The following is a 23,425-nucleotide window of genomic DNA, read 5'->3' on the forward strand; positions in this document are numbered from 1 at the left end:
CTGGAGAAACATCTACAAGTATTTACCCACAATCAGTCACATAAGATACATTAGTGAGCTTTACAGTGCCTGGTTTAAATATATGTTTTTACAACTATTTCAGCTTTATTTCCCAGTTTAAAACAGAAAAGCAATCATAAAGTAAGTAATCAAAATAGTTATACTAGTTATTACATTTTTAACAACAAACTAGTATGACTACACAATATGGTTAAAAATACTTATTGAAATTATTTTGAGAGATATTGTGATATAATTCAGGATCAGTAGGACCATAATTTTAATTTTCACTGAAAAAAAGGAAAATCACAATGATGTGACATTTGTTGGGGTCTGTATCAAACATGTTTTCTTACACCTGGAGATCAAGATTTGTAGGCCAAGGTACCACTAGAACCTACTTCATTACAATGCTGATTTGTCACTAATTTTTCCATTATCAAAAAAATTACAGCTTCTGCCATTTGGATATTGCGCTTGGCCACAGAGTGATTTTGATAATAGTTCAATTAATTCTGCATTGTAAGAATTAGCAAGACTGGACATAGCATTAATATTTCCCACTAGTTTAAAGGACCAGTGTGTAATAATTACAGGAATTTATGTACATAAATGAGATATATTATATATAAGTATGTTATTTATTATTATCAATCAACGTAAACTCATAATCTATATATTCCCGTTACTTTAGAAATAGCCATTTATAGTTACATACTGTCGCGGTCGACTTACTGTGATCATCATCTTGCGCCGTCTACGGCAGAGCAGAGCGGACAAACTGCACTAACAGTGGGTATCCCATGGCGACCTTACGTAGACGCCGCAGCGTAAACACGGAAGTAGACGGGGAGGATAGACGCGGATGATTGCTGGCAGACCATTTAGCGTTGTGAACCTTGACTGGCACAGTTTTGACAAATGGAGGATCATACATAGACTGTACCAAGAAGCGGAGACGCGAAGAAAGTAAACGCAAGCATGACAGGAAACGGCAAAAACACGAATCAACATCGGAATAGCGTTTACACGATGGAAATCGCTGATGGACGTTTTCACAGTGACGCCGAGGTTGCCTGTTTTCTGCTGGACAGGTAATTCATCCTACACACATAATTGTAGTTTGTTGTGAGATAACTTTCGCTCGCCATTTTGTCCGCTGACGGCCACCGTACTTGTGGTGAGAGAGGGGCGGTGTCTGGGTAAATCCTCTTAGTTGCAATCCAACGTTTGAACGCTAGATGCCACTGGAAATCACACACTTCTCCTTTAAGTATATGTAGGTATGTACAAGTATTAATTTGAAGAAAATGGATGTCCTCAGGTTAAGTGCAAGCAGTCTACTCTAAAATTGTCCTCATGAAAAATTAAGCATGTGAAGATGGAGTACATGGAGGGCTTCAATATTTGAGCTGCAGCAGGAAATACACAAGTGAGAGAGATCAGTTAGAAGTAGGAGAAAATGGGGGCTACAGAGTGACAGATAGACAATTCTGTGAGAGACAGCAGGATCCAGAGGGATGAAGCCAAAAGGAGATGAGGTTAGAGTGACAGATGGAGAAGAGGGGGAGAGCAAACGCGCAAAAACAGCAGCAGAGAAATAGAAGGGAACTGAAATGGATGGGGATGAGATATAAAGACACAGGACCTGGCTTGGCCTCAGCAGAAATTACTCTCGGTTTCCAGTTGTACATAGCAACTCTATGAATGAGAATTACTTAGCTAATTTTCTAGCAGTTGCAACAATATTATAAAAAAAAAAAAAAATAGATTCTCAACCCCATTTCCGGTCAATGTAATGATCTAATGTTGTCCTGTCAATTGAAAAAATAAATAATGAAATAGTATCTCAAAGTTATGAGTTAGTATCTTAAAATAATAAGAAACTTTCTCAAAAAGTTATCATTTTGAGGTAGTAAGTAATTATTTTTACATACTAACTCAATACTTTGTTTCTCCAAAAATGGGAAAAAATATGTCATTATTTTAAGGTACGAACTCAATATTTTGTTTTGTCCAAAATGAAGAAAAAAGTCCTTATTTTGTGATACTGACACAATACTTTGAGATACCAGCACATTATTTTGTTGTAAGTCATTATTTTGAGAAAGTTTTTCATTATTTTGAAATGCTAAGTCAAAATTTTGAGACACAAGCTCAGTATTTTGACATAAATCATTATTTTGTTAGTTTCTCATTATTTTGAGACATTACTTCATTATTTCAATAGTTTCTCAGTGGACTTGAAGCATCTTTTTTTCATCACATCCGTGGGAATGGGCCTCCATACTTCTAATCTACTGTAATCTACTATTCTGCTTTATATCTGTGTTCTCCTCTTTTATTTTCCTCTATTCTTTCCAGATATGATTGTAACTTTCTATCACCTTTGTTCAACACTGTTGGGATGATGAGTTCAATATGGATATATATCCTGGTGGTGCCAAAACCAAAAAAAAAAGATGTAATAGAATATCTTTTGCAGCGTCTAGGCCTTCCTAACATTTTCCTTTTTATTGTAGTATTCATGTCAGCAGCAGCAACTTCAGTCAAAATTTATTTTATGATGTTTTATGAAGAGGCAATTTTATGAAATGAAACGTAGGCTACCATCTGAGGAGTGCATGAGGAAAGAGTCCAGTGAAATTGCCTCTAATAAAAACACTGATGCACTTGTGGAAAATGGCTGTTTTAGAAAAGCTGACTGGTGTACGTGAAACCACATTATCATGAAACTGTGTGTGATTTTTTGTTCTTATAATACATGTGCTGAACCGCACAGTACATAAACATTAAATTAAGACACAACGCAGACAGTAAGACGTTGGGAAAAGCCATGCATGCAAAAAAGGAAACACTAACATGGTAATCTTGAATGTGTTGTGTGTCAGTATTGCTTTGAAGCTCATTCCCATGCAAACTGCATTGTAGCTGTTTAACACTGGTGACAGGTCTGCGAGATAAAGCTCTTCCAAAGTCACTGATAGAATCACAAGACACAGTCCAGTGAGCTGTCAAAGACCCAGAAAAACAAAACAACACCTCACAAAAAAATGTATCTGATTTATATTCTAACCAGTAGATGTTTTTGCCTTGGCATCCATAAACGCGCCTGTTGCCTACATTTTTAATATGCTTCATCAACACAGGCTTGTTCTGAATGCATGCTGCTTCTGGAAATTATGTAGTGTATGCTACTATCAGTCCCTAAGGTTACAAATAAATTAGGCAAACATGCTGTTTTGTGTTCTTTTCTTCTGCACGGAATTCACTGAAAAGAGACTCAAAAGTTGAAAAAGGCAGTTTAAAGGACACTTTACCCCAAAATCAAAAATACTTATTTTTCATCTTACCTGTAGTACTATTTATCTCTGGGTTGCCAAGTTTTGGAAATACTTCTTTCTTTCTGTGGTTGAACCTACCAGACCTTATTTCTTTCTGCAGTAGAATCTACTGGAACTACTTTCTTAGTAAGAAAATAGTTCCTACTTGAAACTGCTCCTAACAAGGTCTGTGGATTATCTTGAGTAACTGGGTCATGATTTATGGAAAAAGACACTGCTGTTGCATTTACTCAAATATATTTTTTGAGACTTTGAGCACCAGAGGCTGAGTACCATCTAGTCCCATACATCAGACGGGCAATATGTCATCCAGCCTGAGTCGGCGAGGCCGTGCCCCCTTCTGGGGGAAAGTCACAGTTTCATATTATTGGAAAGACAGTAAAATGCCGAAAAGCTGCTGTAGCAAGTTGTAAAACAAATAAACATGCAAATCCATCATGATCTCTGGTTCACCATCCCCGCTGGAAAGGAAAGTGGTCACAAAAGGAGAGCAGTAAGAATTTGTGAGCCTCCAGAGAACAGTAATTGATTGAGAGCTCACGTTAGCTTGAGCGGGAGGCTGCTGGAGTTCAGTCGTAATGTCACAGTACTGCAACGTCAGATTGACGTCTCTGCCTTAATCTCAGTCAAGCTTTGATCAACAGCTGGCTTTTGACAGGTAATACTTGCTAATTCAGTGTTAATGTCTGGTCACTGTGTTGGCTCATTGATCCATTTGGAAGGGAGAAAATAGAAGGAGCATGACTGGCTGTGTGATAAACCTTAATTTATTAAGATATTGCGAATGGTTGGGTTCAGGCAAGGTCACAGAAAAATTATTAAGACAGGTCGATAAAACAAAGGCTGGTTTAACTTGACCTGAATGAATGCTTGACCTGAGTTTTCTAACACCTAAAAGGGGCCACAGTCTGACATTTTGGTGAAGTATTGTAGAAGGCAGACTTCTCTACGGCTGATATCTCCAAAACTCAGCAACTGACACCAAAAACAATCTAGTGGGATAAATAGCACATTTTTTATTTTTTATTTTGGGGTGAACTTCCCATTTCAGCTAAATTCTAAAATCTAAATCATTATCTAAAATCTTGATCATGCTATGGATCTTGATGCTTTTTTTTTTTTTTTGCTGATATGCTACTTTGAATTTCCTCTTACCTACACTGTGATTTTTATGTCAAATCGTGAGCTATTTGCTCATCTGCAACCTTTTTGTCCCCTTGTGAGGATGCACCTGGCACAGTCTACCCAGAAAAAATAAATTATTATTCTCAGTGGTAATTAATAAACACTTTAAAATGGTAATTTTCCTGGATGTAGAGGTAACAAGAGGGAATAGTGGAGGTTTTGGAAAAGTGTAATTTCCGCTTAAGTATGTGCATGTGTGAAAAGGAGAGGGAATGAGAGACAGAGAGTAGGCTGCGAACACATTAACTCTGATTGTTGAATATCATATTTTTTTATAGCTCTATATGTGAGAGAAAAACTGCGTTTGTGTGAAAATACAGTCTCATGCTGAGAGTGCTGGAATAAAATTTGAATGATAAACATTGTGCATCTGATTCTGAGTCTGTTGATGTTGTGCCATATGTTTGTCTCCTCAGAGGGCAAGCCGTCATTTACATGTCTCTTCAATATATGTGAGTGTTTTCGCGTGCTATTGGAGCAGGTGTGTGTAAAGTGTCAGTGAACGGCGCCATCTGTAAGTAGGTGGGATTGGAAGCATGGCAGCAGGCGTTTTGGCAAACAGGGGGAGGTGTAGCACATGATTGCCATGAAAACACCTGCAGGTCGGGTCTGAAAGCAACAGCTATGCTTTTGTTTCTGGAGGAGTTAACAGGATGCAGGTCAGCTGCAAACAGGTTCATGTGAGGGTATTTATCACTGCCTTTCCAGAGTTGTCACTACAGTTTTACTTTAACAAACATACTTTAAAGGAGATCTGTAATATATTTAATGTACTTAATCATAAAATGACCATGATATGTCCTCAGAGATTAAGGAAACATGCTAAATTAAAATATTCGCAACTATGACAATAACAGTACAGCCACAGTGTCCTCTGACTTCTTTATTCCAAACTTGTGCTTCAGTTTAGTTCAGTTTAGTTCAGGATTTGCTTTCACCATGAACTATATATGTTTTCAGTCTATGGCTCGAACCCACTATTTGGACTTCAGTACTCATTTTCACACAAGCAATTGTTACATATTTCACCTTTAAATGTATCCAACTAAGAATTATTTTAACTATTTTGGTTAAACCTTTAATAATTTGGTCTACAAATGTCACAAAGCAGTGAAAATGGAAATGAAGTGTTTCCCAGAGCCCAAGATGACCTTTTTCTCATTAATGAGAAAATGTTTGATCTTGTTTGACAAATGATTTGTCACCTTCCCTTTCCAAGCCTGTAGGGGAAACTGTGATGGCCGTGAACCTCGCAAAAAATGCAAAAGGCCCTCTCTAGAGCTAGTGTTTGATTTGTATGTTCTGGGCTTCTGTACAAACTTGTAGGTTCAACACTGCAGCCTCCATGGAAGAGGACCCGCCTCTGTAGATATAAAGGGTTCATTCCAAGTTGACAAAAATACAACAGGGGTCCTTGAGTGGACTGTAGGTCCCCAGCAAAAGGAGGGATCAAATATTTTAAATTTTTATCACATTTTTTGGAAGTTGAAACAACAAGGGAAGAAATAAGGTTGGCTGTAGTGACCATAGTTTGATCATGTATTGACTATGAAGACTTTTTCTTAAATCTTCAAAGCTAAAAAAAAAAATACTCTAAGGGGATTCCTTAAAATTAGAAATAGTCTTTTTTCATTCCTAAAAAAATGTATTTTTTGACTTTCACCCAACTTTGTGTTAAGAAAAAGAGTAAGTAGTTTGTAACATATCTGGAGTTGGCAAACACATTTAAGCATTCAATGAAAAACTCTAGCATGTCGTGTCCAAAAGGCAATGTTTTGGCAGATTTTTAGCAATTTGTGTATCAGCACTGAGGAAGGGAAGCTTAAAATTTGGTGTCAGTTAATGGGCAAACCATTAAAATGTTACAGGCACTTTGGAAAAGAGGACTACTCTGGTAAAATTTTATTGGGCTTCTAAATTTTAGTGCTAAAATTAACAAGTGCTTTCAGTGCTTCAGGCACCTAAAAGGTAAATTAATTGCTCTAAAAATACACAACAGCCTTCCCCCCATGTTTTTCATTTTAAAATGCTAATATTAACCTCCTGAATTGTCTCACAGGCTCTTTTTTTTGCATTTTAATTTACCCCTGAAAAGTTCAGAATTGCTTTTAGCCCCCTGGGATGAAACGCCACATTGTGAAGGACAGGTTTGAGTACAGACCCAGTTGGTAACTGAGCCTCTGCAGGGAGGGAGCAGGATTATCTCAAAAATGGTGCTCCGCTAAAAAAACTGCTCCCATTTGTATCTGAGAGCGAAACGGGAGCTTGTTCTCATGAATAACATTGCTTGGAGTGAAACTTTATTATTCAAAGCCTAGAAGAGGCCTTTGTTCTGCCGAAATAAGACAAGTGGCAATGACACACCATAGCTGGGGTCTATTTCACCACAACAAATGGCCTCTCATAAGGTACTTGAATCACAAACACACTTGAAAGAGAGATGAAGGTAAGCAATTCAGAACACGCTAATCAGAAATGGGTTGAAAAACATCAGAAATCCATATGGAATTAGCTCAATCCTACTTCCATACTTCATCCAATGGACACACATATGATACAGTATATAGGTTTGGCAAGTAACAGATTACATGTAATAGGATACAAAAAAGGTAAATGTATTCCATTACAGTTAGCGAAAAAAAGAGGTAATCAGATTAATACATTTAGTAAAAATGGGGATCATTAGCAGGATTACAATTTTAAAATAATCAATAATATGCTACCAAGCCATTCTGGTCTAGGTGAACTAGCTATTATTACAGTCAACACATTATCATGGTCTCTAGTGAAAAAATGCTTCATGGCGTGGAAATTTCTACATTATTTTGTCTTAAAATCAATGCATAGTGACAGTTCTGCATCAGCTGTGAAAATATTTTCATAATCCAGGAACTCAACATCTTATTTAAAGAAATATTTACAGGTAAGACCAATCGCTAATGTTAGCTACACAGACCAATTGCTAACGTTATACTACACAGAACAACTGCTGACATTAGCCACACAGAAATCCAGTTAGTTAGCTAACCTTTCAATATTACTATTTCTACTTCCACTACTTTGACTAGTACTACTAAAACATATTTTGGGACTTTAGGTGGTGATGTTAGTGACCAGGGTGGTATGTGGATAAAGACAGAAGCCCCAGAATAAGTTTATGTTGGTTTGAGTGTGAAGTGTAAATAGCATACTTAACAAAGAACATCTAAATGTGCATAATTACCACAAAAAAATTTAAATGTGCATTCATGCATAAAAGAATGAGTAGCTGAACCACTTCAACAAACACAAAATATTTCATAATCAATTTCAACATTTATTTGATATTAAAAATATTCAAAAGTAACAGAAACTAATATGAAAGTAATCATGTTACATTACTTTTATGTTGTGATACTGAGGTTACTGACCACATCTTTTAACAAGTAATTGTATCTGAATACATTTTAAATTAACCCTCCTGATCGTGACTGTATGGAAACACTAGACAGAGCAGCCTCATTTGAACCTACAGGTAAAGGTAATTTAAGGCAACATGCTGGTGACATAATGGCCTGTTTCCCCGAGCTCTTACTGCTGAGGTGTTAACATGTCCGGACAGTCCCCAGAAAAAGTGATGATGATGATGATGTATCCCTTTTAACTAATAACACCTCGCTGTGACAGCCATCTTGTGCCTCCCAGCAGCCACCACTGCCACTGTGACCTTGCTATTTGTCCATTTAAAGTCACTAAACAGCAGCTTTCATGCAAAAAAAAAAAGCAACAGCAGCAAGATTAAAACCATTCAGGAGACGACTTAAAATAGAAAACCCATTTGATGAGTTTTCCTCTGAGATAAGCCACACTCGGGAAATCTGGGTCAAGACTTCCCTCATATTGTCTTCCTAAAAACTCATCTTTTAGATATCAGCATTAATAATTCAAGCTCAAGATTGAGGGCGCCGCATGTCTGAGTAACTCCTGACTGTTCATTTTCGCACACATAAAAATACCATCGCAGCCACATCAGGAGGTATGTGAGAGAGGGGTAAAAGTACTCACTCCGCCCAGGTTGACCTCTCTTTTGCCTCCCCTCGAGAACTGGCTGGTGAGGTGGTACAACATGGTGCGTCCGCGCTTACGGGCCTCGCTGAAGTGAGAGCCGCTCTTCCTCCTGCGCCTCTTGTCCTCTGAACCTGTCACACAGTCAGACTCAGATCAGTGCATCTCAGTTTAGGAAGAAATTTGACAGAAAGAACAGAAAGAGTATTGTGTCATTTAATATCTCTGTGAAAATAAAGAGTTTTACATACATAATATGAAACTTCTGCAGCAAGGGGTCTCTCTTGCATTAAAACAATAACAAAAGATGTAGTTTGATGACATTGTGAAGTAGCATGGGATCATGGGAGTTATCTTCACTTTTAAACAACCACCATAATTGATGAAAATCTATCTGACATGACTCATCAATCATGTTTATGGATGAGAAAATATTTAAGTTTTATTCATCTTCTTTCCTCACTCTCTGACGTATCCCTGTTTTTCCCAGAACCCAGCAACAGCTAGTAGGAGACACACGTTACCTTAAACAAATTACATAACTTTCTGTGCCTGAACTTTGTTGGAAACATGTGGGATAATGTAAGTACACAACTCAACAAAATATATAACATATGTCTAGTGTTTTTAATAAGGAAAAGTTAGATACTATAGTTTTAACTTAAAAAAGTCTTAAAACTTTAAGTTGACTGAATTTGAAAAGACAGGTGAGATAATTTTGTAATGATTAAAAACAATAAACTTTTCTAGGCAAATAAACTTTATATTAATTCAGTTGTACATGAGTAAACATTTTCAGTAAATTTAAGATATTAAGTTGAACCAACGCAGATCCCAGGGAGGAGACATGTTCCCACCAACTTTTAAAAACACGAAGCTGTACCCCTCAATAAATTATTTTGAAATAAATCATGTAATTGAGAATATATATCAAATATTTTCCTTTTCATTAAGGGCTCAGCACATAAATGTACATATGGGTGCAGTGATAAAATGTATTGGGTAGTGTAATTGACAGATTTCTTTTGTTTGTTTTTTCGTGTGTGTTTGTGTGTTGCTTTGGTCTGTTTTCCTTTCCTAGAACCTAAATGACAAAATATATGGGCCAGTTAATATGAGTAATGTGCGTCTGAACATCACAGGTTAGTTAATGATATTACTGAGTAAATGATATGTGTGCTGATTGTGCCTGTAGACTGAAGTGAATCAGAAAAGGGTCTTAGTGAGGAAGTAACTAAAGTTTTTACTGCTGACTGCTGAGAGCAGAGGATATTATAATGTTAATAATTCACATAAACTGAGCTGACCTACACTCTAATAATGAACCTTGTAAACAGCATAAAGTAGCATTGTGAGCGGAGCTAAAAGAGACCTATGTTGTATTTCTCTTGGCTTGTAGTAAAAGGTCACATAATAATAAGATCAAACTTTAATCAAAATAGAGACAGCAGTGCCACTTCACTCCACGACCACCCACTGCCCCCCTAAATTATAATGAGATTGCATGAAACATTTATTATAATTCATTAAATTTTAATTAACTAATTCAATACCAACTTTCATCATAGTTGACAGTGTTTTCATTATTATGAAAACAAGCAACCATGACGTATCTTCATGTATTGCATTACACCAGTGTAGATATATTAAACATGCAGTTTTCATCATACATGTTCATATATGTTCATATGTCATCAACAATGCATGCTGGGAAGCTAATATGCTGATCAAGCTTCTTTTGAAACCTAATTTAATGAGCTGACTGAATTCTGTACATTAATTCACCTTATCATTTCAAATAAAAATAAAACTTCAAGTTAGAAGAACTCATGTTTATAAGTTTTGAAGTGTTCTGAAAGAATTAGCTTGAATAAAAAAAAACTTATATATGTCACGTTAAAGGAGCGATAATTAACAATTGCAAGACCAAACATGAGTGCTGCAGTCCAAATATCATGTTGGAGCCACAGATGGTATATTAAATCAGTTTAAATCCTATTCAATATAAAGTTCAATCTGTGGCTGAACTGAGTTCCCTCTGCCCCGTCTTCCCCAGGCTTGAGGAAGCTCTGACAGGCAGCAGGAACACCGCAGGAGCGCAAGAAAAATGCAATACTGTAAGTTGACAATAACAAGCAACAATGAGTCCTACGCTGTTATAAAGCTGTTTGTAACTGTCTATGTAAAGCTAAGGCTGTTATCCTGAAAACAAAGTCCATTGCTCCAAAAATACACCCTCTGGAGTTGGAGTTTAGTCACTGCCTGCCAGATGTTAACATAATGCTCAGTTTAACTGTTATAAATATCTACTCCTTGTAAAATCATTGATCTGAACTCTAATTAATGTGAAACAGGCAAGCAATAATCCAAGTAGTGAGCCAGAATGGAAATTTGGCATGTTTCCTTAATCTCTGATGTCATATTAGGGTCATTTTCTGATTTATTACAGTAAATGTGTTACAGATTTCTCCTTTAAGTTAATGAGAAAAGAGACTGATTCCACTAAATTCCTGTCTGATTTTTTTTACAGTGTACAGTCATAGTAATATGAGTCTGTTTCCCCTGGCGGAGTGTTTGGTATTTGCAGCAGACTGTGTCCAGGTTCCACCTGAGGAAACACCGCTGCTCAAATCAAACTCCCCGTTGCAAAAACATTGTCTGAGTTCAGTGAACGAATGCCCGCCAAAACAAAACTGCTGGGTAGAATGTGACAGTGATGAACAGGAGTGCACGGGGAAAATGAAAGCCGGGGGCCAGGGGATGGTCCGCTCGTAAATCATGCTCAAAGTAAGCAAATAACGTGAAGTTTTTTTGTAAACAGGGCGTGTAGCGTACCCTCCTTCTTGCTGTTGTGGTGGCTCCTTCCATGGGAGTCAGTGATGTCCTTGAATGAGAAAAGGAAGAGGACCATTTCGCCCTTCTCGTTCTTTATGGGCACGATGTCTAGCAGACACCAGAAGGCCACACCTGGAAGAAAATGAATGCAGAAATGTTCGTTTAGCGCATGGCTTATTTTACCTCATTTGGTGAATGAATGCAAATCCTCAACAGGCACATCCAGGCCTCTGATTTCCCCGTGTCATGTCAGCTCTCAGCATGTCTGAACCGTGGATAATTGTCAAGAATGGCACAGCCTTTCTAAAAATACCCCACAAACTGGATATGGATCGCGTTCGGGGAGGATTGAAGAGAAAGAGCAAGTGAGAGGGATGGTTATAACAAGTCGGGCAGGGAGGGAGCACCATAGATCCAAGACCTTGCCATAACCCAGTACGCTCATTAGCAACTCTGCAGAAACTGTGCTCTGCCACCAAACAGATGTTTCACATCTCCTATAGTGTCCCTGGTGTGTTTGTCTGTGTGTGTGTATGTGATAGAGGGGAAGAAAACAGTGTAGATGATGTTTTAGCACAAGGCTGTGGGTGTAAATACAAATAGAGAGAGGCTATTTGTGCGTTTTTTTTTCTGCTTGTGAGCAGCAGGCACACACTTGAGAGGACTGTGTGAGCGTGTGTGTGTGTCTACTGACTTTCTTTTAATGTCTGACTTTATCATGAAAATCCTGCTAATACTGTACCAGTCATGAATATCTGCCAGCTGGATCCTCGCTTTGCTTCTCTTCCATTTTCACGCTTTGTTCTCTTTTCCTTTTCTATCTATCCTCTTCTGTCTGAATCTGTATTATATTATTTCTGGTCATATTACAAATGGCCGTGCCTTTGCCCTCATTAGTTGTAGTGAAAATGCGTTATACTGTTACTTACTTACTGTACTGTAAAAAAGCATTTTTCAGCTACAGGACAGATTTGGCTAATCATCAGAGTAATTAGCCGTTCACACACTTCGAGACTGCAGGTTTGAGGGGACTTAATCCTTATGTGCCAATCAGAGAGGCTTAAACAGTCTTGTATGTTTTCTTTTCATGCATGACATCGTATTTTGAGCACAAGACTTTGTCAGAAGGAGGATTAGCAAGAACTCAGAAGGAATGAGTTAAAGTCAGGGTTTAAGCTACTGCAGCAAACACACAGTATGTGTTTACTTTGTCCAGCATTTTCTACATTAGTAAAGTATGCAATATCTCTGTGACAGTGACTTTAAAGGGTAATTTGTATTTGAAGGGGAGTTTTATGAGGTACTTAACCATAGTCAGTGTATTACAGTAGATGGCGGTCAGCACATCCCCAGTTTGGAGGAAGCTGAGCAATTTACTGCTGAAGAATTCAATATCAGTTTAACTTTACACTATATTATTTTATATGGAATATTTACACAGCTTTACTTTGCTGCCAGACAGGTTTTTCTGATAGCCAAATATCGCTCTCTCCAAAGCAACCAAACTCCTTAGGCAAAAACAGTCATTTTACCATGCAAAATGTGGGAGTTTCTGGTCTACCATTGCCTCGATCAGTGAGTTTGCTATTGCGTGACTTCTGTGTATTCAAACATTAGTCCGGATTCGCCGAAGTCACACAATAACACAGAGTTAGTTAGTTGACAGTTTGTAAGTATAGCATATATTTAAATTGACACTGTTTGTTTTTAGGTGGGCTTTTTTCTGTCTCTAAAATACTCGGCTGTACATTGCTTAGCCTCTTACAGCGGTACTACTGCTGCTTCTCCAAACTGGGGGCGTGTCGACTGGTATCAGTTGTAGGTAATACACTGACAACAAAACCACCACTTCACATAATGCAAACTATCCCTTTAAAGTCACTGTCAAATATATATTTAATACTTTATTAATGTAGAAAATGCAGGAAAAAGTCTCTGTGGGTTTATTACAGTAGCTTAAATCCCATCTACTGAAGGTAATACACTGACTATAGAAAAGTAACTCATACAATCCCACTTAAAAAACCCAAACAATCTCTTTGACCTTGTTATTCTGTCACACAAGTTTACTCCTTGTGTGCTGTACCTTTTGCACCTCTATTGAAAGAATCACTAAGATGGGCTGAAAGCAAATTTTCACTCAATCAGATGGTTTTGCATGAATAATAACGAGCACTAACTCTGACAAAAGAGCACGTGTTGCACTGCTGACCTGCTGTATTTGAAATTCTGCATCACTCTGCAGATTCACAATTCCACCAAAATGTTCAGTTCTCGTCTAAAAATAAACGTGCTCTTCATGATGTCGAGAAAAAAAAAAATCTCACAATTTAAATTTCACTCTCTGAAAGCTGAACAGATGATCACAGCCTGATCAAACCAGAGCTGGATCAAGGAAGAAGTCTTCCCATTTCCCCAGCTAATAGAAGAGTCTGATCAACTGAACAAAAGATGACAGCAATGTTAATTGCAAGATAACCTTTTTTCTTTTACTTAGGTAATAGTACCAATACAACAATGTACAAGTACTTAAAGTATTATTAATATGACATTACTAATACTGATGAAACAATGAGCTACTCAGTGGAGTTTTAATTATCATACATCATACAGTGAAGTTCTGTAATTTAGTCCAATGGTTCTTAACCTAAGGGTTGGGCCCCTCCAGAGGCTCACAAGATAAATCTCAGGGGGTCATGAGAGCGGAAAGCAGGAAAGACAAAGTTCTGCAATATAAATTCCTATTAATATTTTACATTTTTCCTCTAATATTAGATTTTTAGTGAAATTGTTGAACATCTCTGAGGCAAAGATTTAAAAAGCCTTTTTTTTTTTTTTTACCTCATGGCTATTTAGTCATACTAGCAGTTAAAAAACATGCCTACGCGTTTCAGCCATGAAGACCTTTATCGGGGCAAGTACAAAATGGCTGCCTTTGGGCTGTTTGGTACACATGTTGGCAAGTAGTCACATGAACGCGTAGGCATGTTTTTAACTGCTCCTATGACTAAATAGCCATGAGTTGTTGAAGCCTTTTTAAATAGCTTCCCTCTCAGGTGCCTCAGATTTCTCCACATATTCTAAACTTTGGATCCCCAAACAGAAGAGCACCAGACGGGCACCTCTTTTCACACCGGTCCTATCAGCAACTCACAGAGATGTGAGACGTGACAGTGGGGTCAAAATAGACCAGTCTGATTTCATCTTCAATTAATTGTATTCTAATCGTCATAACTGAAGCTGCCAAATAAATGTGGTGGAGCAAAAATATTTTCCTCTGAATCACAGTGAGGTCAAAGTATAATAGTGCACAAAATGGAAATACTCAAGTTAAGTACAAGAACCGCAGTACTCAGAGTTCCCATGAAACGGTTGGAGTGCTTATTGGTTTCGTGTCTTCCATGAAATATGATCCAGTTTCATCCAAATCAGTGAATAAAGTTATGTTTTGTACACCAAGACCCCGTTCCCCAGAAACATTACCAGTCCATTCTGATGAACAGGTGTATTCTCCTTCTCTGCTGCATCATGAGCGAGAAAACGCTTCACAAACACAAATTAAGTGTACGCCCGCGAGTGCAGGATGAGTCATCAACTGTTTTTAATAGTTTTCCAGAAATAAACAAACGCTAAATCACTCTTTCACTCAACCATTAAAAATACCCAAGAATATCTACAAAATTACTTTTTTGTCATTGTTGGGCCAGATACTGGCACAAAGGTGGCATATAGTGCATGATATATGATAAAAAACACACTTTAACATTGATTCTGACTTCATGGGAACTGTAAAGGACAAGTGTGTAGGATTTAGTGAGTGTGCAGATTGCAAACACCTTTTCTATCCCTCTCATTCCAAGTGTGTAGTAGAACCCCAAAACTCTAGAGCCAGTGTTTAGTTTGTCTGTTTGGTGCTACTATAAAAACATGGCGGCGCAACATGGCGGCCTCTATGGAAGAGGACCCACTCCCTCTTTAGACATAAATGGCTCATTCTAAGGTGACAAAAACACAACCATTCTTATTTTCAGGTGATTATACACAATGAACACATAAATATTAGGTTGCATTTCTGCGATTTTCTGCCAATAAATCCCTGTAAATCTTACGCACTGGACCTTTAAGTACAGTACTTGAGTAAATATACACAAACTACGCACTGAGATCTATAAATTATGTAGAAATAGGTCTCCTCCTCCCTGTCCTCTTTGGTGTGCACCCACCGTTCTTCTTGTAGAAGTGGACCTCGGCCTGGTACTCCTCTCGGCCCTCCAGAGCCTTCACCATCTGCTGAGCCACGTGCTCGCTGGTGTCGGCCCCGTACAGGAAGCGGCAGCTGCAGTTCTTCTGCATCACCTCAGTTCTCGTGAAGCCCGTAAGTTCACAGAAGCCGTCTGAGCAGTAGACGATGGGGTAGCCGCGGTGGCCCTGGGCGTTACCCAACAGGAAGTTACTGTCTGTGAGAGGAGGGACACGAAAAGGTGTAAGAAAAGTCTTGGAAGGAGGAAAAAAACTGAATGAGTTGAAGTTTAAGGCCAAAGTGAGGACATTTCTGAGTATTTTTTGCTCTTAACTCCACTGAGAAACAAATAAGAAACAGCCGGTCGCATCATATTTTAGTCTGAGGTTTGGTGGAAATTTGTTCTTTGCACTCCAATCAAAGTCTGTTTAGCTCTTTGAACTTGTGTCAAAGCCTTGCAGGTTTAGTTCAACACTAGTTTACAGGTTCAAAGTAAACATGAATGAGACTTTGGTGGCGACAATTTTCGGGCTAAATTAATTTCCCCCAGGCCTGAATGTCTGGTGGCGGTCAGGACGACTGATGTGGGCAGGTTAAAGGAAACAGCATCCTGGGCTGCAGACAGCAAGATATAAAAACAGCTGACTGGAGATAAAAAAAAAAAAGAGCACAAAGGTTAATGATTGATTCCTGTGCAACTCTTGGTGTCAGTTAACTGGCTGATGTGAAGAGATAATGGACAGGACCATGTGATTTTTTAAAAAATTATTGCATCGTGTTTCTGGATGTTGATATCACATAAAAAGAAATAAAAACACTAAACCTACTGTTCCAACACTTTGATATAAGAACATTTTAACTATATGTAGATCTGTGTCTGGTCAAACTAGTCAATTAGGTGTATTTTCCTATTCATTAATGCACATTTATTAAAAGTAGTTAAACTACACCTTAAATTAGTTTGTTTAACTACTTTCAAAAAATCGATCAACTACATCCAAACTACATCACAGGAACTTATCACAATATAGGGTTACACAGAGGTAGAACTGGAGGAGAAGATGCTGATGCTGAAGAGTGAGACTCAATCAACTACCTGGTGGGTTTACAAACAGCATCTGACAAATTCTACTCATTCTTTCTTTCAACTAGTATACATGTGTTAAATACTACATGTATTTAACTACAAAATAAATGGAACCTGAATTACATTTGGATGAATGTAAGAAAGAATATAGATTGCGACCTTAAAAAACTCAGTGTGTAGGATTTAGTTACATCTAGTGGTGAGGCTGGAGGTTGCAAACATGTTGTCTCATCTACACCTTACAGGCATGTGCGAGAACATAGAGTGGTTGCAAAACTTGCAAAAAATGTGAAAGGCGCTGTCTAGAGAGTGTTTGGTCTTGTCAATTCTGGAAAACATGGTAGTGCATCATAGTGGACTGGGTGATCATACACTAATGAAAACAACACATGAATATTATATTCCATTTCTGCCATATCATGCCATAAATCCTCTACATCTTATGCTCAGCACCTTTAAGGTACATTCTGTGAAATTTATGTAATGTGAAATGGAGATGGTCTCAACTACACTCAACTTTCATATAAATACAACAATATAGAGATTTCAAGCTAGAGGACATCATATGACTATACAGCTTATGAAAATGGCTGTATATTAAATCTTTATTCAGGCCCCATGATGGATTGAACCTCATTTCAAAATCCAATAACACACTGGAATATTGTCAGCACCCCCATGTCCCTTCACCTGTTTATTGCATATTCATCTCAAAGTGCTGATATCATGCCATGCTTGTAAAGCTGCATATGGAGAAATGTGATGTGCCTCTATGACCTGACGAAGATCCATAAGATCCAGACATCATATCTAAATGTCAGCTTTAAGTGGTGGATTATTAAGTCTGGTGTGCAGGCTTTTACATCATGTGGATCGTATGATATCAGCACCGAAATGTTGTTCGTTTCTAGCCTTGTTTTCAGCACGGTGGACAGTTCTCCAGCAGCAGGCCTACAGGACCATGAGCCGTCTTCTGTGTCTGCAGGACATAAACACACAGCAGCCGCCCCCTGTTCTGCATACCTACATATATATTAATCTTAATGAGTCCAACAAGCTTACTCTCCCTTGGTTGCTAGACACGTTTGACCTTGATAAGCTACAGCGGGTCTTTGCTGCAGCGTGGCTTCTTTGTTAGACAAATAATTTGGCTATCTGTCTGCCAGAGCTAACAGAGGAAGGAGCTTTGAAGTACAATACAGCCTGTTCAGTTCTTCTCTTCCTTCACATTTCAAAACAGAATACAGCAGCAGCGTAGTCAGCGGTGCTAAAACAAGATCAAAACTAATTGAGGAACTTCAGCTTTTATTTTTGCAGTATTTGATGAACGTGGCATTACCTATGCAAACAACTGAGCAAACACCTCTCAGCATTATAAGCTTTGAATTCTGCAACTAATAATTATTTTCATTATTGATTAATCTGTTGATTAATGTCTAGAATAATCATTGTCTATAAAATGTCAAAAACTGTGAAAATGCTCATCACTTTTTGCATCTTTTGTCCAACCAACAGTCCAAAACCCAAAGAAGACCCCAAGAAAAGCAGCAAATTCTTGCATTTAGGAAGCTGGAACCAGCAACATTTTTACATTTTTACTTTAAGTCTTAATCGATTATCAAAATAATTGCCAACTAATTTTCTTTCAATTGACTAATCAATTAATTGACTAGCTCTACTATTGTCCTGCTATTTAGTCCATTCTCTGTACTGTACTGATTCCCTGCTTGATCTACCTTTAAAAAGCAATGACTTTGTTTCTGAAAATATATACTCAGTTGAACTTGAGAGAACGGGTTGAATAAGTGTAAGATGTGAAGTTGAGCCAACTTAACCGTTCAGTCACACTGATGAACAAAACAAATTTGATTTCCTTTTACATTTTCTGAGTTTGAGTCAGGTCTTCATTTCACACACACACCGAGCTACTTTTTTCCAGCATCGACACAAAGACATCAGGTGAAAATGCTCCTAGTGAATTTATTAAATGTTAAGTGTAAGGGGGACTGAATTAAATATTAACATTTATCGTGGCTTGCAGTATTTTCATTATTGTGAAAAAAGCAACCATGACTTATTTTAAAATGTAAAAGAGACAAAAAAAAATATTTCATCTTATATGTTTTCTTCAAAGTATAATCAAACAGTGCATGCTGGGAAGGCTGCTAATACACTGATCATGTTTCTTTTGAAACACAGTTTAATAGGTTGATTGAACTCTGTAGAGTACATTTATTCAACTCATCATTATGCTGCATTATTTTAGCACACTAAGTGGGCAAAAAAAAAAAAAAAAAAAAAAATGGGGAACCTTCTCCATAAATAAAATAAGATCACTATTAGTTGTATGGGTGTACCTAAAAAGATAACATCTTATTAAGGAAAAATGCAGAAAACACATTTTCAAACCAAAATTCATGTAAAGATAACTTAATTTTTATTGTTCATTTTACAGATTTAATAATGCTACAGTTTCACCTGCTCTGATTAATTCTTTTCAGGGAAACCATAAAACAGATGTTCATTTTTTTATCCGATATAATCCCACAGCCCTGTCTAATGGGCTGAGTACCCCTTCATCATGTCCCTTTGACTTCATGGTTGTAGAAAAGTAGAATTAGTGGCTGTGGTGGCTATCCTGGAACTGTCGATTTAGGGTTCTATTTTTTGTTGTTTTCAGTCATACTACATGGAAATACTGTGGAAACCTTCTATTTACTGCAGAAGCACCTTGTGGGATACCTGTATCTGGGAGTCACTGCATAAAGTGGATTAAAGCATCAATCACTTAGATATTTGTGAAAATATTCATTCACATTTGTTTGTTAATTCTTTGGAAAAGTCAGCGCTGAGGCATCCGACTTCACAGACTTCTTTCAACTTCTTAACTGAAAACATCAAACTCCAGATTTTCTGAATGCCAAGCAGAGAGGGAGCACGCGTACGTTCAGTACAGAGAGAGCGGTCTGAATTCTCCCGACTCCACAGAGAGCAAGCCTAAGAAGGAGGAGTATTAAGCAGCTGCTACAGCGCTTTCCACAATCTAGCGCTTTAATTGGCCAGACTAAGCAGAAAGCAGTCCATAGGGGATGTCTTTTCTGAGCGGTGACAACCTTTCTTGGGTGTGCAGTGAGCAGCAACTAAACTGTCACTGTGGAATTAGTGAGGCATTAGTCGGATCCATCAACAGGCAGAGGAGATTTTTTATGCCTGTGCTATGCATTGCTGCTGCTGCTGCTGCCATTCCCAAGACTTCATAGAGAAACTGAGATATTTCTGTTCTATAGTCTCCCACAGATCTTTGTGTTCATGGGTTTCATGAATAGAGATGGATAACTTTTAGCTTTATAACTTGTGAGCTTTTTCAGTCACAACTGTTCTGTAACTGTCTTTTCACATCTAAAAAAAAAAAAAAATCGCCCCAGAAACAATGGCTGAGCACGATGCGATCGCCTATCCATGAAAGAACAACAACAAAAAAACCATGCCCTCTTTTTCATGTTCTATAAATTTCTAACACCCAAACGCAGTGAGCCAGCAAGTGTCGGAGAGCAACTGCATTCATCTCTGGTTTATGTAATGTTACCTAAGAATAGGTACATCTCTACTCAGCATCCCTAAATCGGTCCTTCAAATAGGTCAAGGGCAGGTGTAGTCATAAATCACTTTGTAAGGATGTATTAAAACCAACCAGAACTTTTATGCAGCGTTTGGAGGTATGCAAACTGCTGCCTCACACCGAAGATTAGATTAGTCATTGAAGTTATCTGCATGAGTCAGAGCATTTTTTTTTTTAAGTTGAGTTGTTTGATTCTTTTACTGTTACAGTTTTTAGCTGTAGTGAAGGGCATTTCAAGCAATAGAAATATGCTTGTTTGCCTTGGAGCCAGGAGTTAGATGAGAAGGTCAACACCACTGTCATGTCTCATGGAAATATGAAGCTACAGCTGCAGCAGCGAGCAGCCAGTTAGTTTAGCTTAACCTGTCTCTGTGCAAAGGTAACCACCTACCAGTGCCAAGTGGTGGAGGAAGTACACAGATCCTTTATTTAAGTAAAAAATTATTAGTGACACACTGTAAAAATACTCCATTACAAGTAAAAGTACTGCATTGAAAATGTTACTTCAGTAAAAGCAAGTATAATCAGCAAACTTGAGTTTAGGCAGGCTGCAGGAACAAACAATAACAAAAGTTAGTGTACAGGCCAGAAGGCCACCGTGGCTGTAGCACTGTTATCAGAGAAGTGAGTATTTCAATTGCCTTAATCTCTGACGACCATGGTCTTTTTATGATTTATTACAATAAAAACATTTCCGATTTCTCCTTGAATGATTATTTTCATTTTCCTACAACACAGACAACAGACAACAAAAATGGGCACAAAGACATGAAAAAGTAGAACAAAATAAAACAAACAGACTGATTGAGAGTCCATGATGCTAAAACCTAGTGAGGTCGAGAAAGGCCGGAGGCGGAACAAAGGCCAGAAAAACTTAAAACCTGGGGAATCAAACCACAGTACATTATAGAAAAATACAGTCAACCTCCAACATTTCACTTTGGTCAAAATCAGCGTACACATCCTTGAAGTTTTGTTTTGTTTGTTTGGCACACAGGGCTGAGAAAATTATGTTAGTTAAGAATAAATAACTTAGACACTTAGACACACACTTGGACAAAGAACAGTTACTGTCTCAATTTGTCCTTTTGTTTTTGTTTTTTTGTCATTTGCAAAATTAAAGCTTGCAAGTGACAGTGCTTACTAAACTTTTATGTTAGCAATACAAACTTTAACATTTAACATAATATTTTATTTAGTTTGTTAGCTAACATCAGCTAATATAATGGTAATGATTAACAACTTTAAATTAGCATTACAGTGCTTAAATTACATAAGCGTTCTGCCATGAGTTCTGTTTATCCATACATGGCATCTGTAGTTTCTATGTACATCCAACACTACTGTACATCGGAGTGGTGACTTCTTCTCATTTAAAGCAGATATATATTTCCTAAAATGTATAAATATTGCTTGTACATGCTGATGCTGCAGGACATTGGTTCTGTTTTTAATTTTTACTCAAAGATTTCACTCCATTCCCTTCAGCTTCCACATTTACATACTTATTTCTTCTCTGGTAACTTTGTAAACAAGGAATCCAGCAGCTGCATTGAACCCCACTTCATTACCAGTTTCTGTGTTTGTGTGTGTGTTTGTGTGTGTGTGTGTGTGTGTGTGTGTGTGTGTGTGTGTGAGATTGTGACAATGCCTCAATTCTTAGGCTGTAATCCTCTCAGGGATATTGCTTTGAGTGGCCGCTCCGCTGCGCCAGCTTCCTTAATTGCACATCTGTGCTGACTTGCTACAACTGTAATCTGACATGATGACGCTACATGCTACAGCTAACAGCTAACAACACAAGCAGCGTGTCCGTGTCACAGAGGCTCCTCAGTGTATAAAAGACAGATGAAGCCCATGAGGCCTGGACACTGCCTCACTAGCTAATTACCACCCAGCAGCATGTAATTACCTACTGGGGCAGATAAGTGAGAGTAAAGATCACTAGTCTGGTAAAGAGAGTCACTCTTTGATTTTGATGACAGTGTGTAATAAAAACATTTTCTAGGCTTTAGATTGACACATGTGGATAACATCAGGACCAAACCGCAACATAAACAAACAGATTTTGTGTCCTCAAATGCAACAATGCAACCTAAACATCAATACCTTTTAAACATTAGAAAAAACATGTCCCAACCTACTTGTAATTGTTTTACAGAACTGTATTTTATTTTACATTTTAATTTAGTTTAATTTATCTGCCAGACTAACTCATTTGCAAGTTTTAGGGCTATTCTACATCTGTATTTTATTTTATAGAGTATTTTTTCCTGACCTACCTATCAGATTTCTTCCATAAATGGGAAGTTTTAGAAAACAATTGTGATATTCTTCCTTTGTTGTTGTTGTTTTGCTGTTTGCTTTAGGAAAAGACTTCTCTCTCAAGTATATATAAAGGTAGAATGAATGAACTCTGCCAGACAAAAAAGGGATGAATGTTGAGTTTAGGATAAATAATGTCAACAAAATCTGTATTATTCCTTCTCTCTTCCTTTTATTTAGATCCAGAGGCTCCATTACCGTGATTGACAGGGCTAATAATAGCTTATATACATTGTAGTATGCCTGTTGTTATGAATACGGAAGCTTCACTTTATTTATTTGCCTACAGTTTCATCATAAAACATGTCAAAAAAGGTAAAAATGTAATCATAAAAAAGACAAACTGAGCATACATATTTATAAAGATAGAGCTCACAATACACAAGTCTACACTATGCACCATGTTGCATTGATCTACTGCAGCCAAGTCAGGAGCACCACCCTGTATCAAAGTCTAATGGATCCTAATTTGATTATTTCTGATTATAATGCAATACATTGTTTTATAGCTAAAGGTTAGTTTATACCAATGCATGCAATAATCAGAGAGGTTTGTAAATGCTTCATTTGAATACATGACATTAACATAACATCATCCTTGAATAGATACTATTGCTACTATTACTGTACTACTGAAATCAGTCAGTATGTTATTCTCTGTAGTGTATTCTTTCAGTTTTTAAGGGCTTTTCTTCACCAAACATCACACATTGCATACATGTTGGGTTTTAGTGTGCACCTTCATA

At 37.6% G+C, this 23,425-nt stretch overlaps 1 protein-coding gene across 1 annotated transcript in view; it reads right to left on the bottom strand.

Annotated features, from left to right (window-relative positions):
- LOC146312068 (voltage-gated delayed rectifier potassium channel KCNH4-like) overlaps positions 1-23,425 on the bottom strand; it is a 62,399-nt gene that overhangs the window by 26,189 nt on the left and 12,785 nt on the right. Inside the window, exons 2-4 of the mRNA XM_084740424.1 lie at positions 15,632-15,865; positions 11,409-11,540; positions 8,574-8,707 (exon numbers count right to left, since the gene is read on the bottom strand). Coding sequence (XP_084596550.1) covers positions 8,574-8,707; positions 11,409-11,540; positions 15,632-15,865 — 500 coding nt within the window. The remainder of the gene's footprint in view (positions 1-8,573; positions 8,708-11,408; positions 11,541-15,631; positions 15,866-23,425) is intronic.

The sequence above is a fragment of the Lutjanus erythropterus genome, chromosome 17 (assembly GCF_056507025.1).
Source record: "Lutjanus erythropterus isolate fLutEry1 chromosome 17, fLutEry1.hap2, whole genome shotgun sequence".
Classification (NCBI taxonomy): domain Eukaryota; kingdom Metazoa; phylum Chordata; class Actinopteri; order Lutjaniformes; family Lutjanidae; genus Lutjanus; species Lutjanus erythropterus.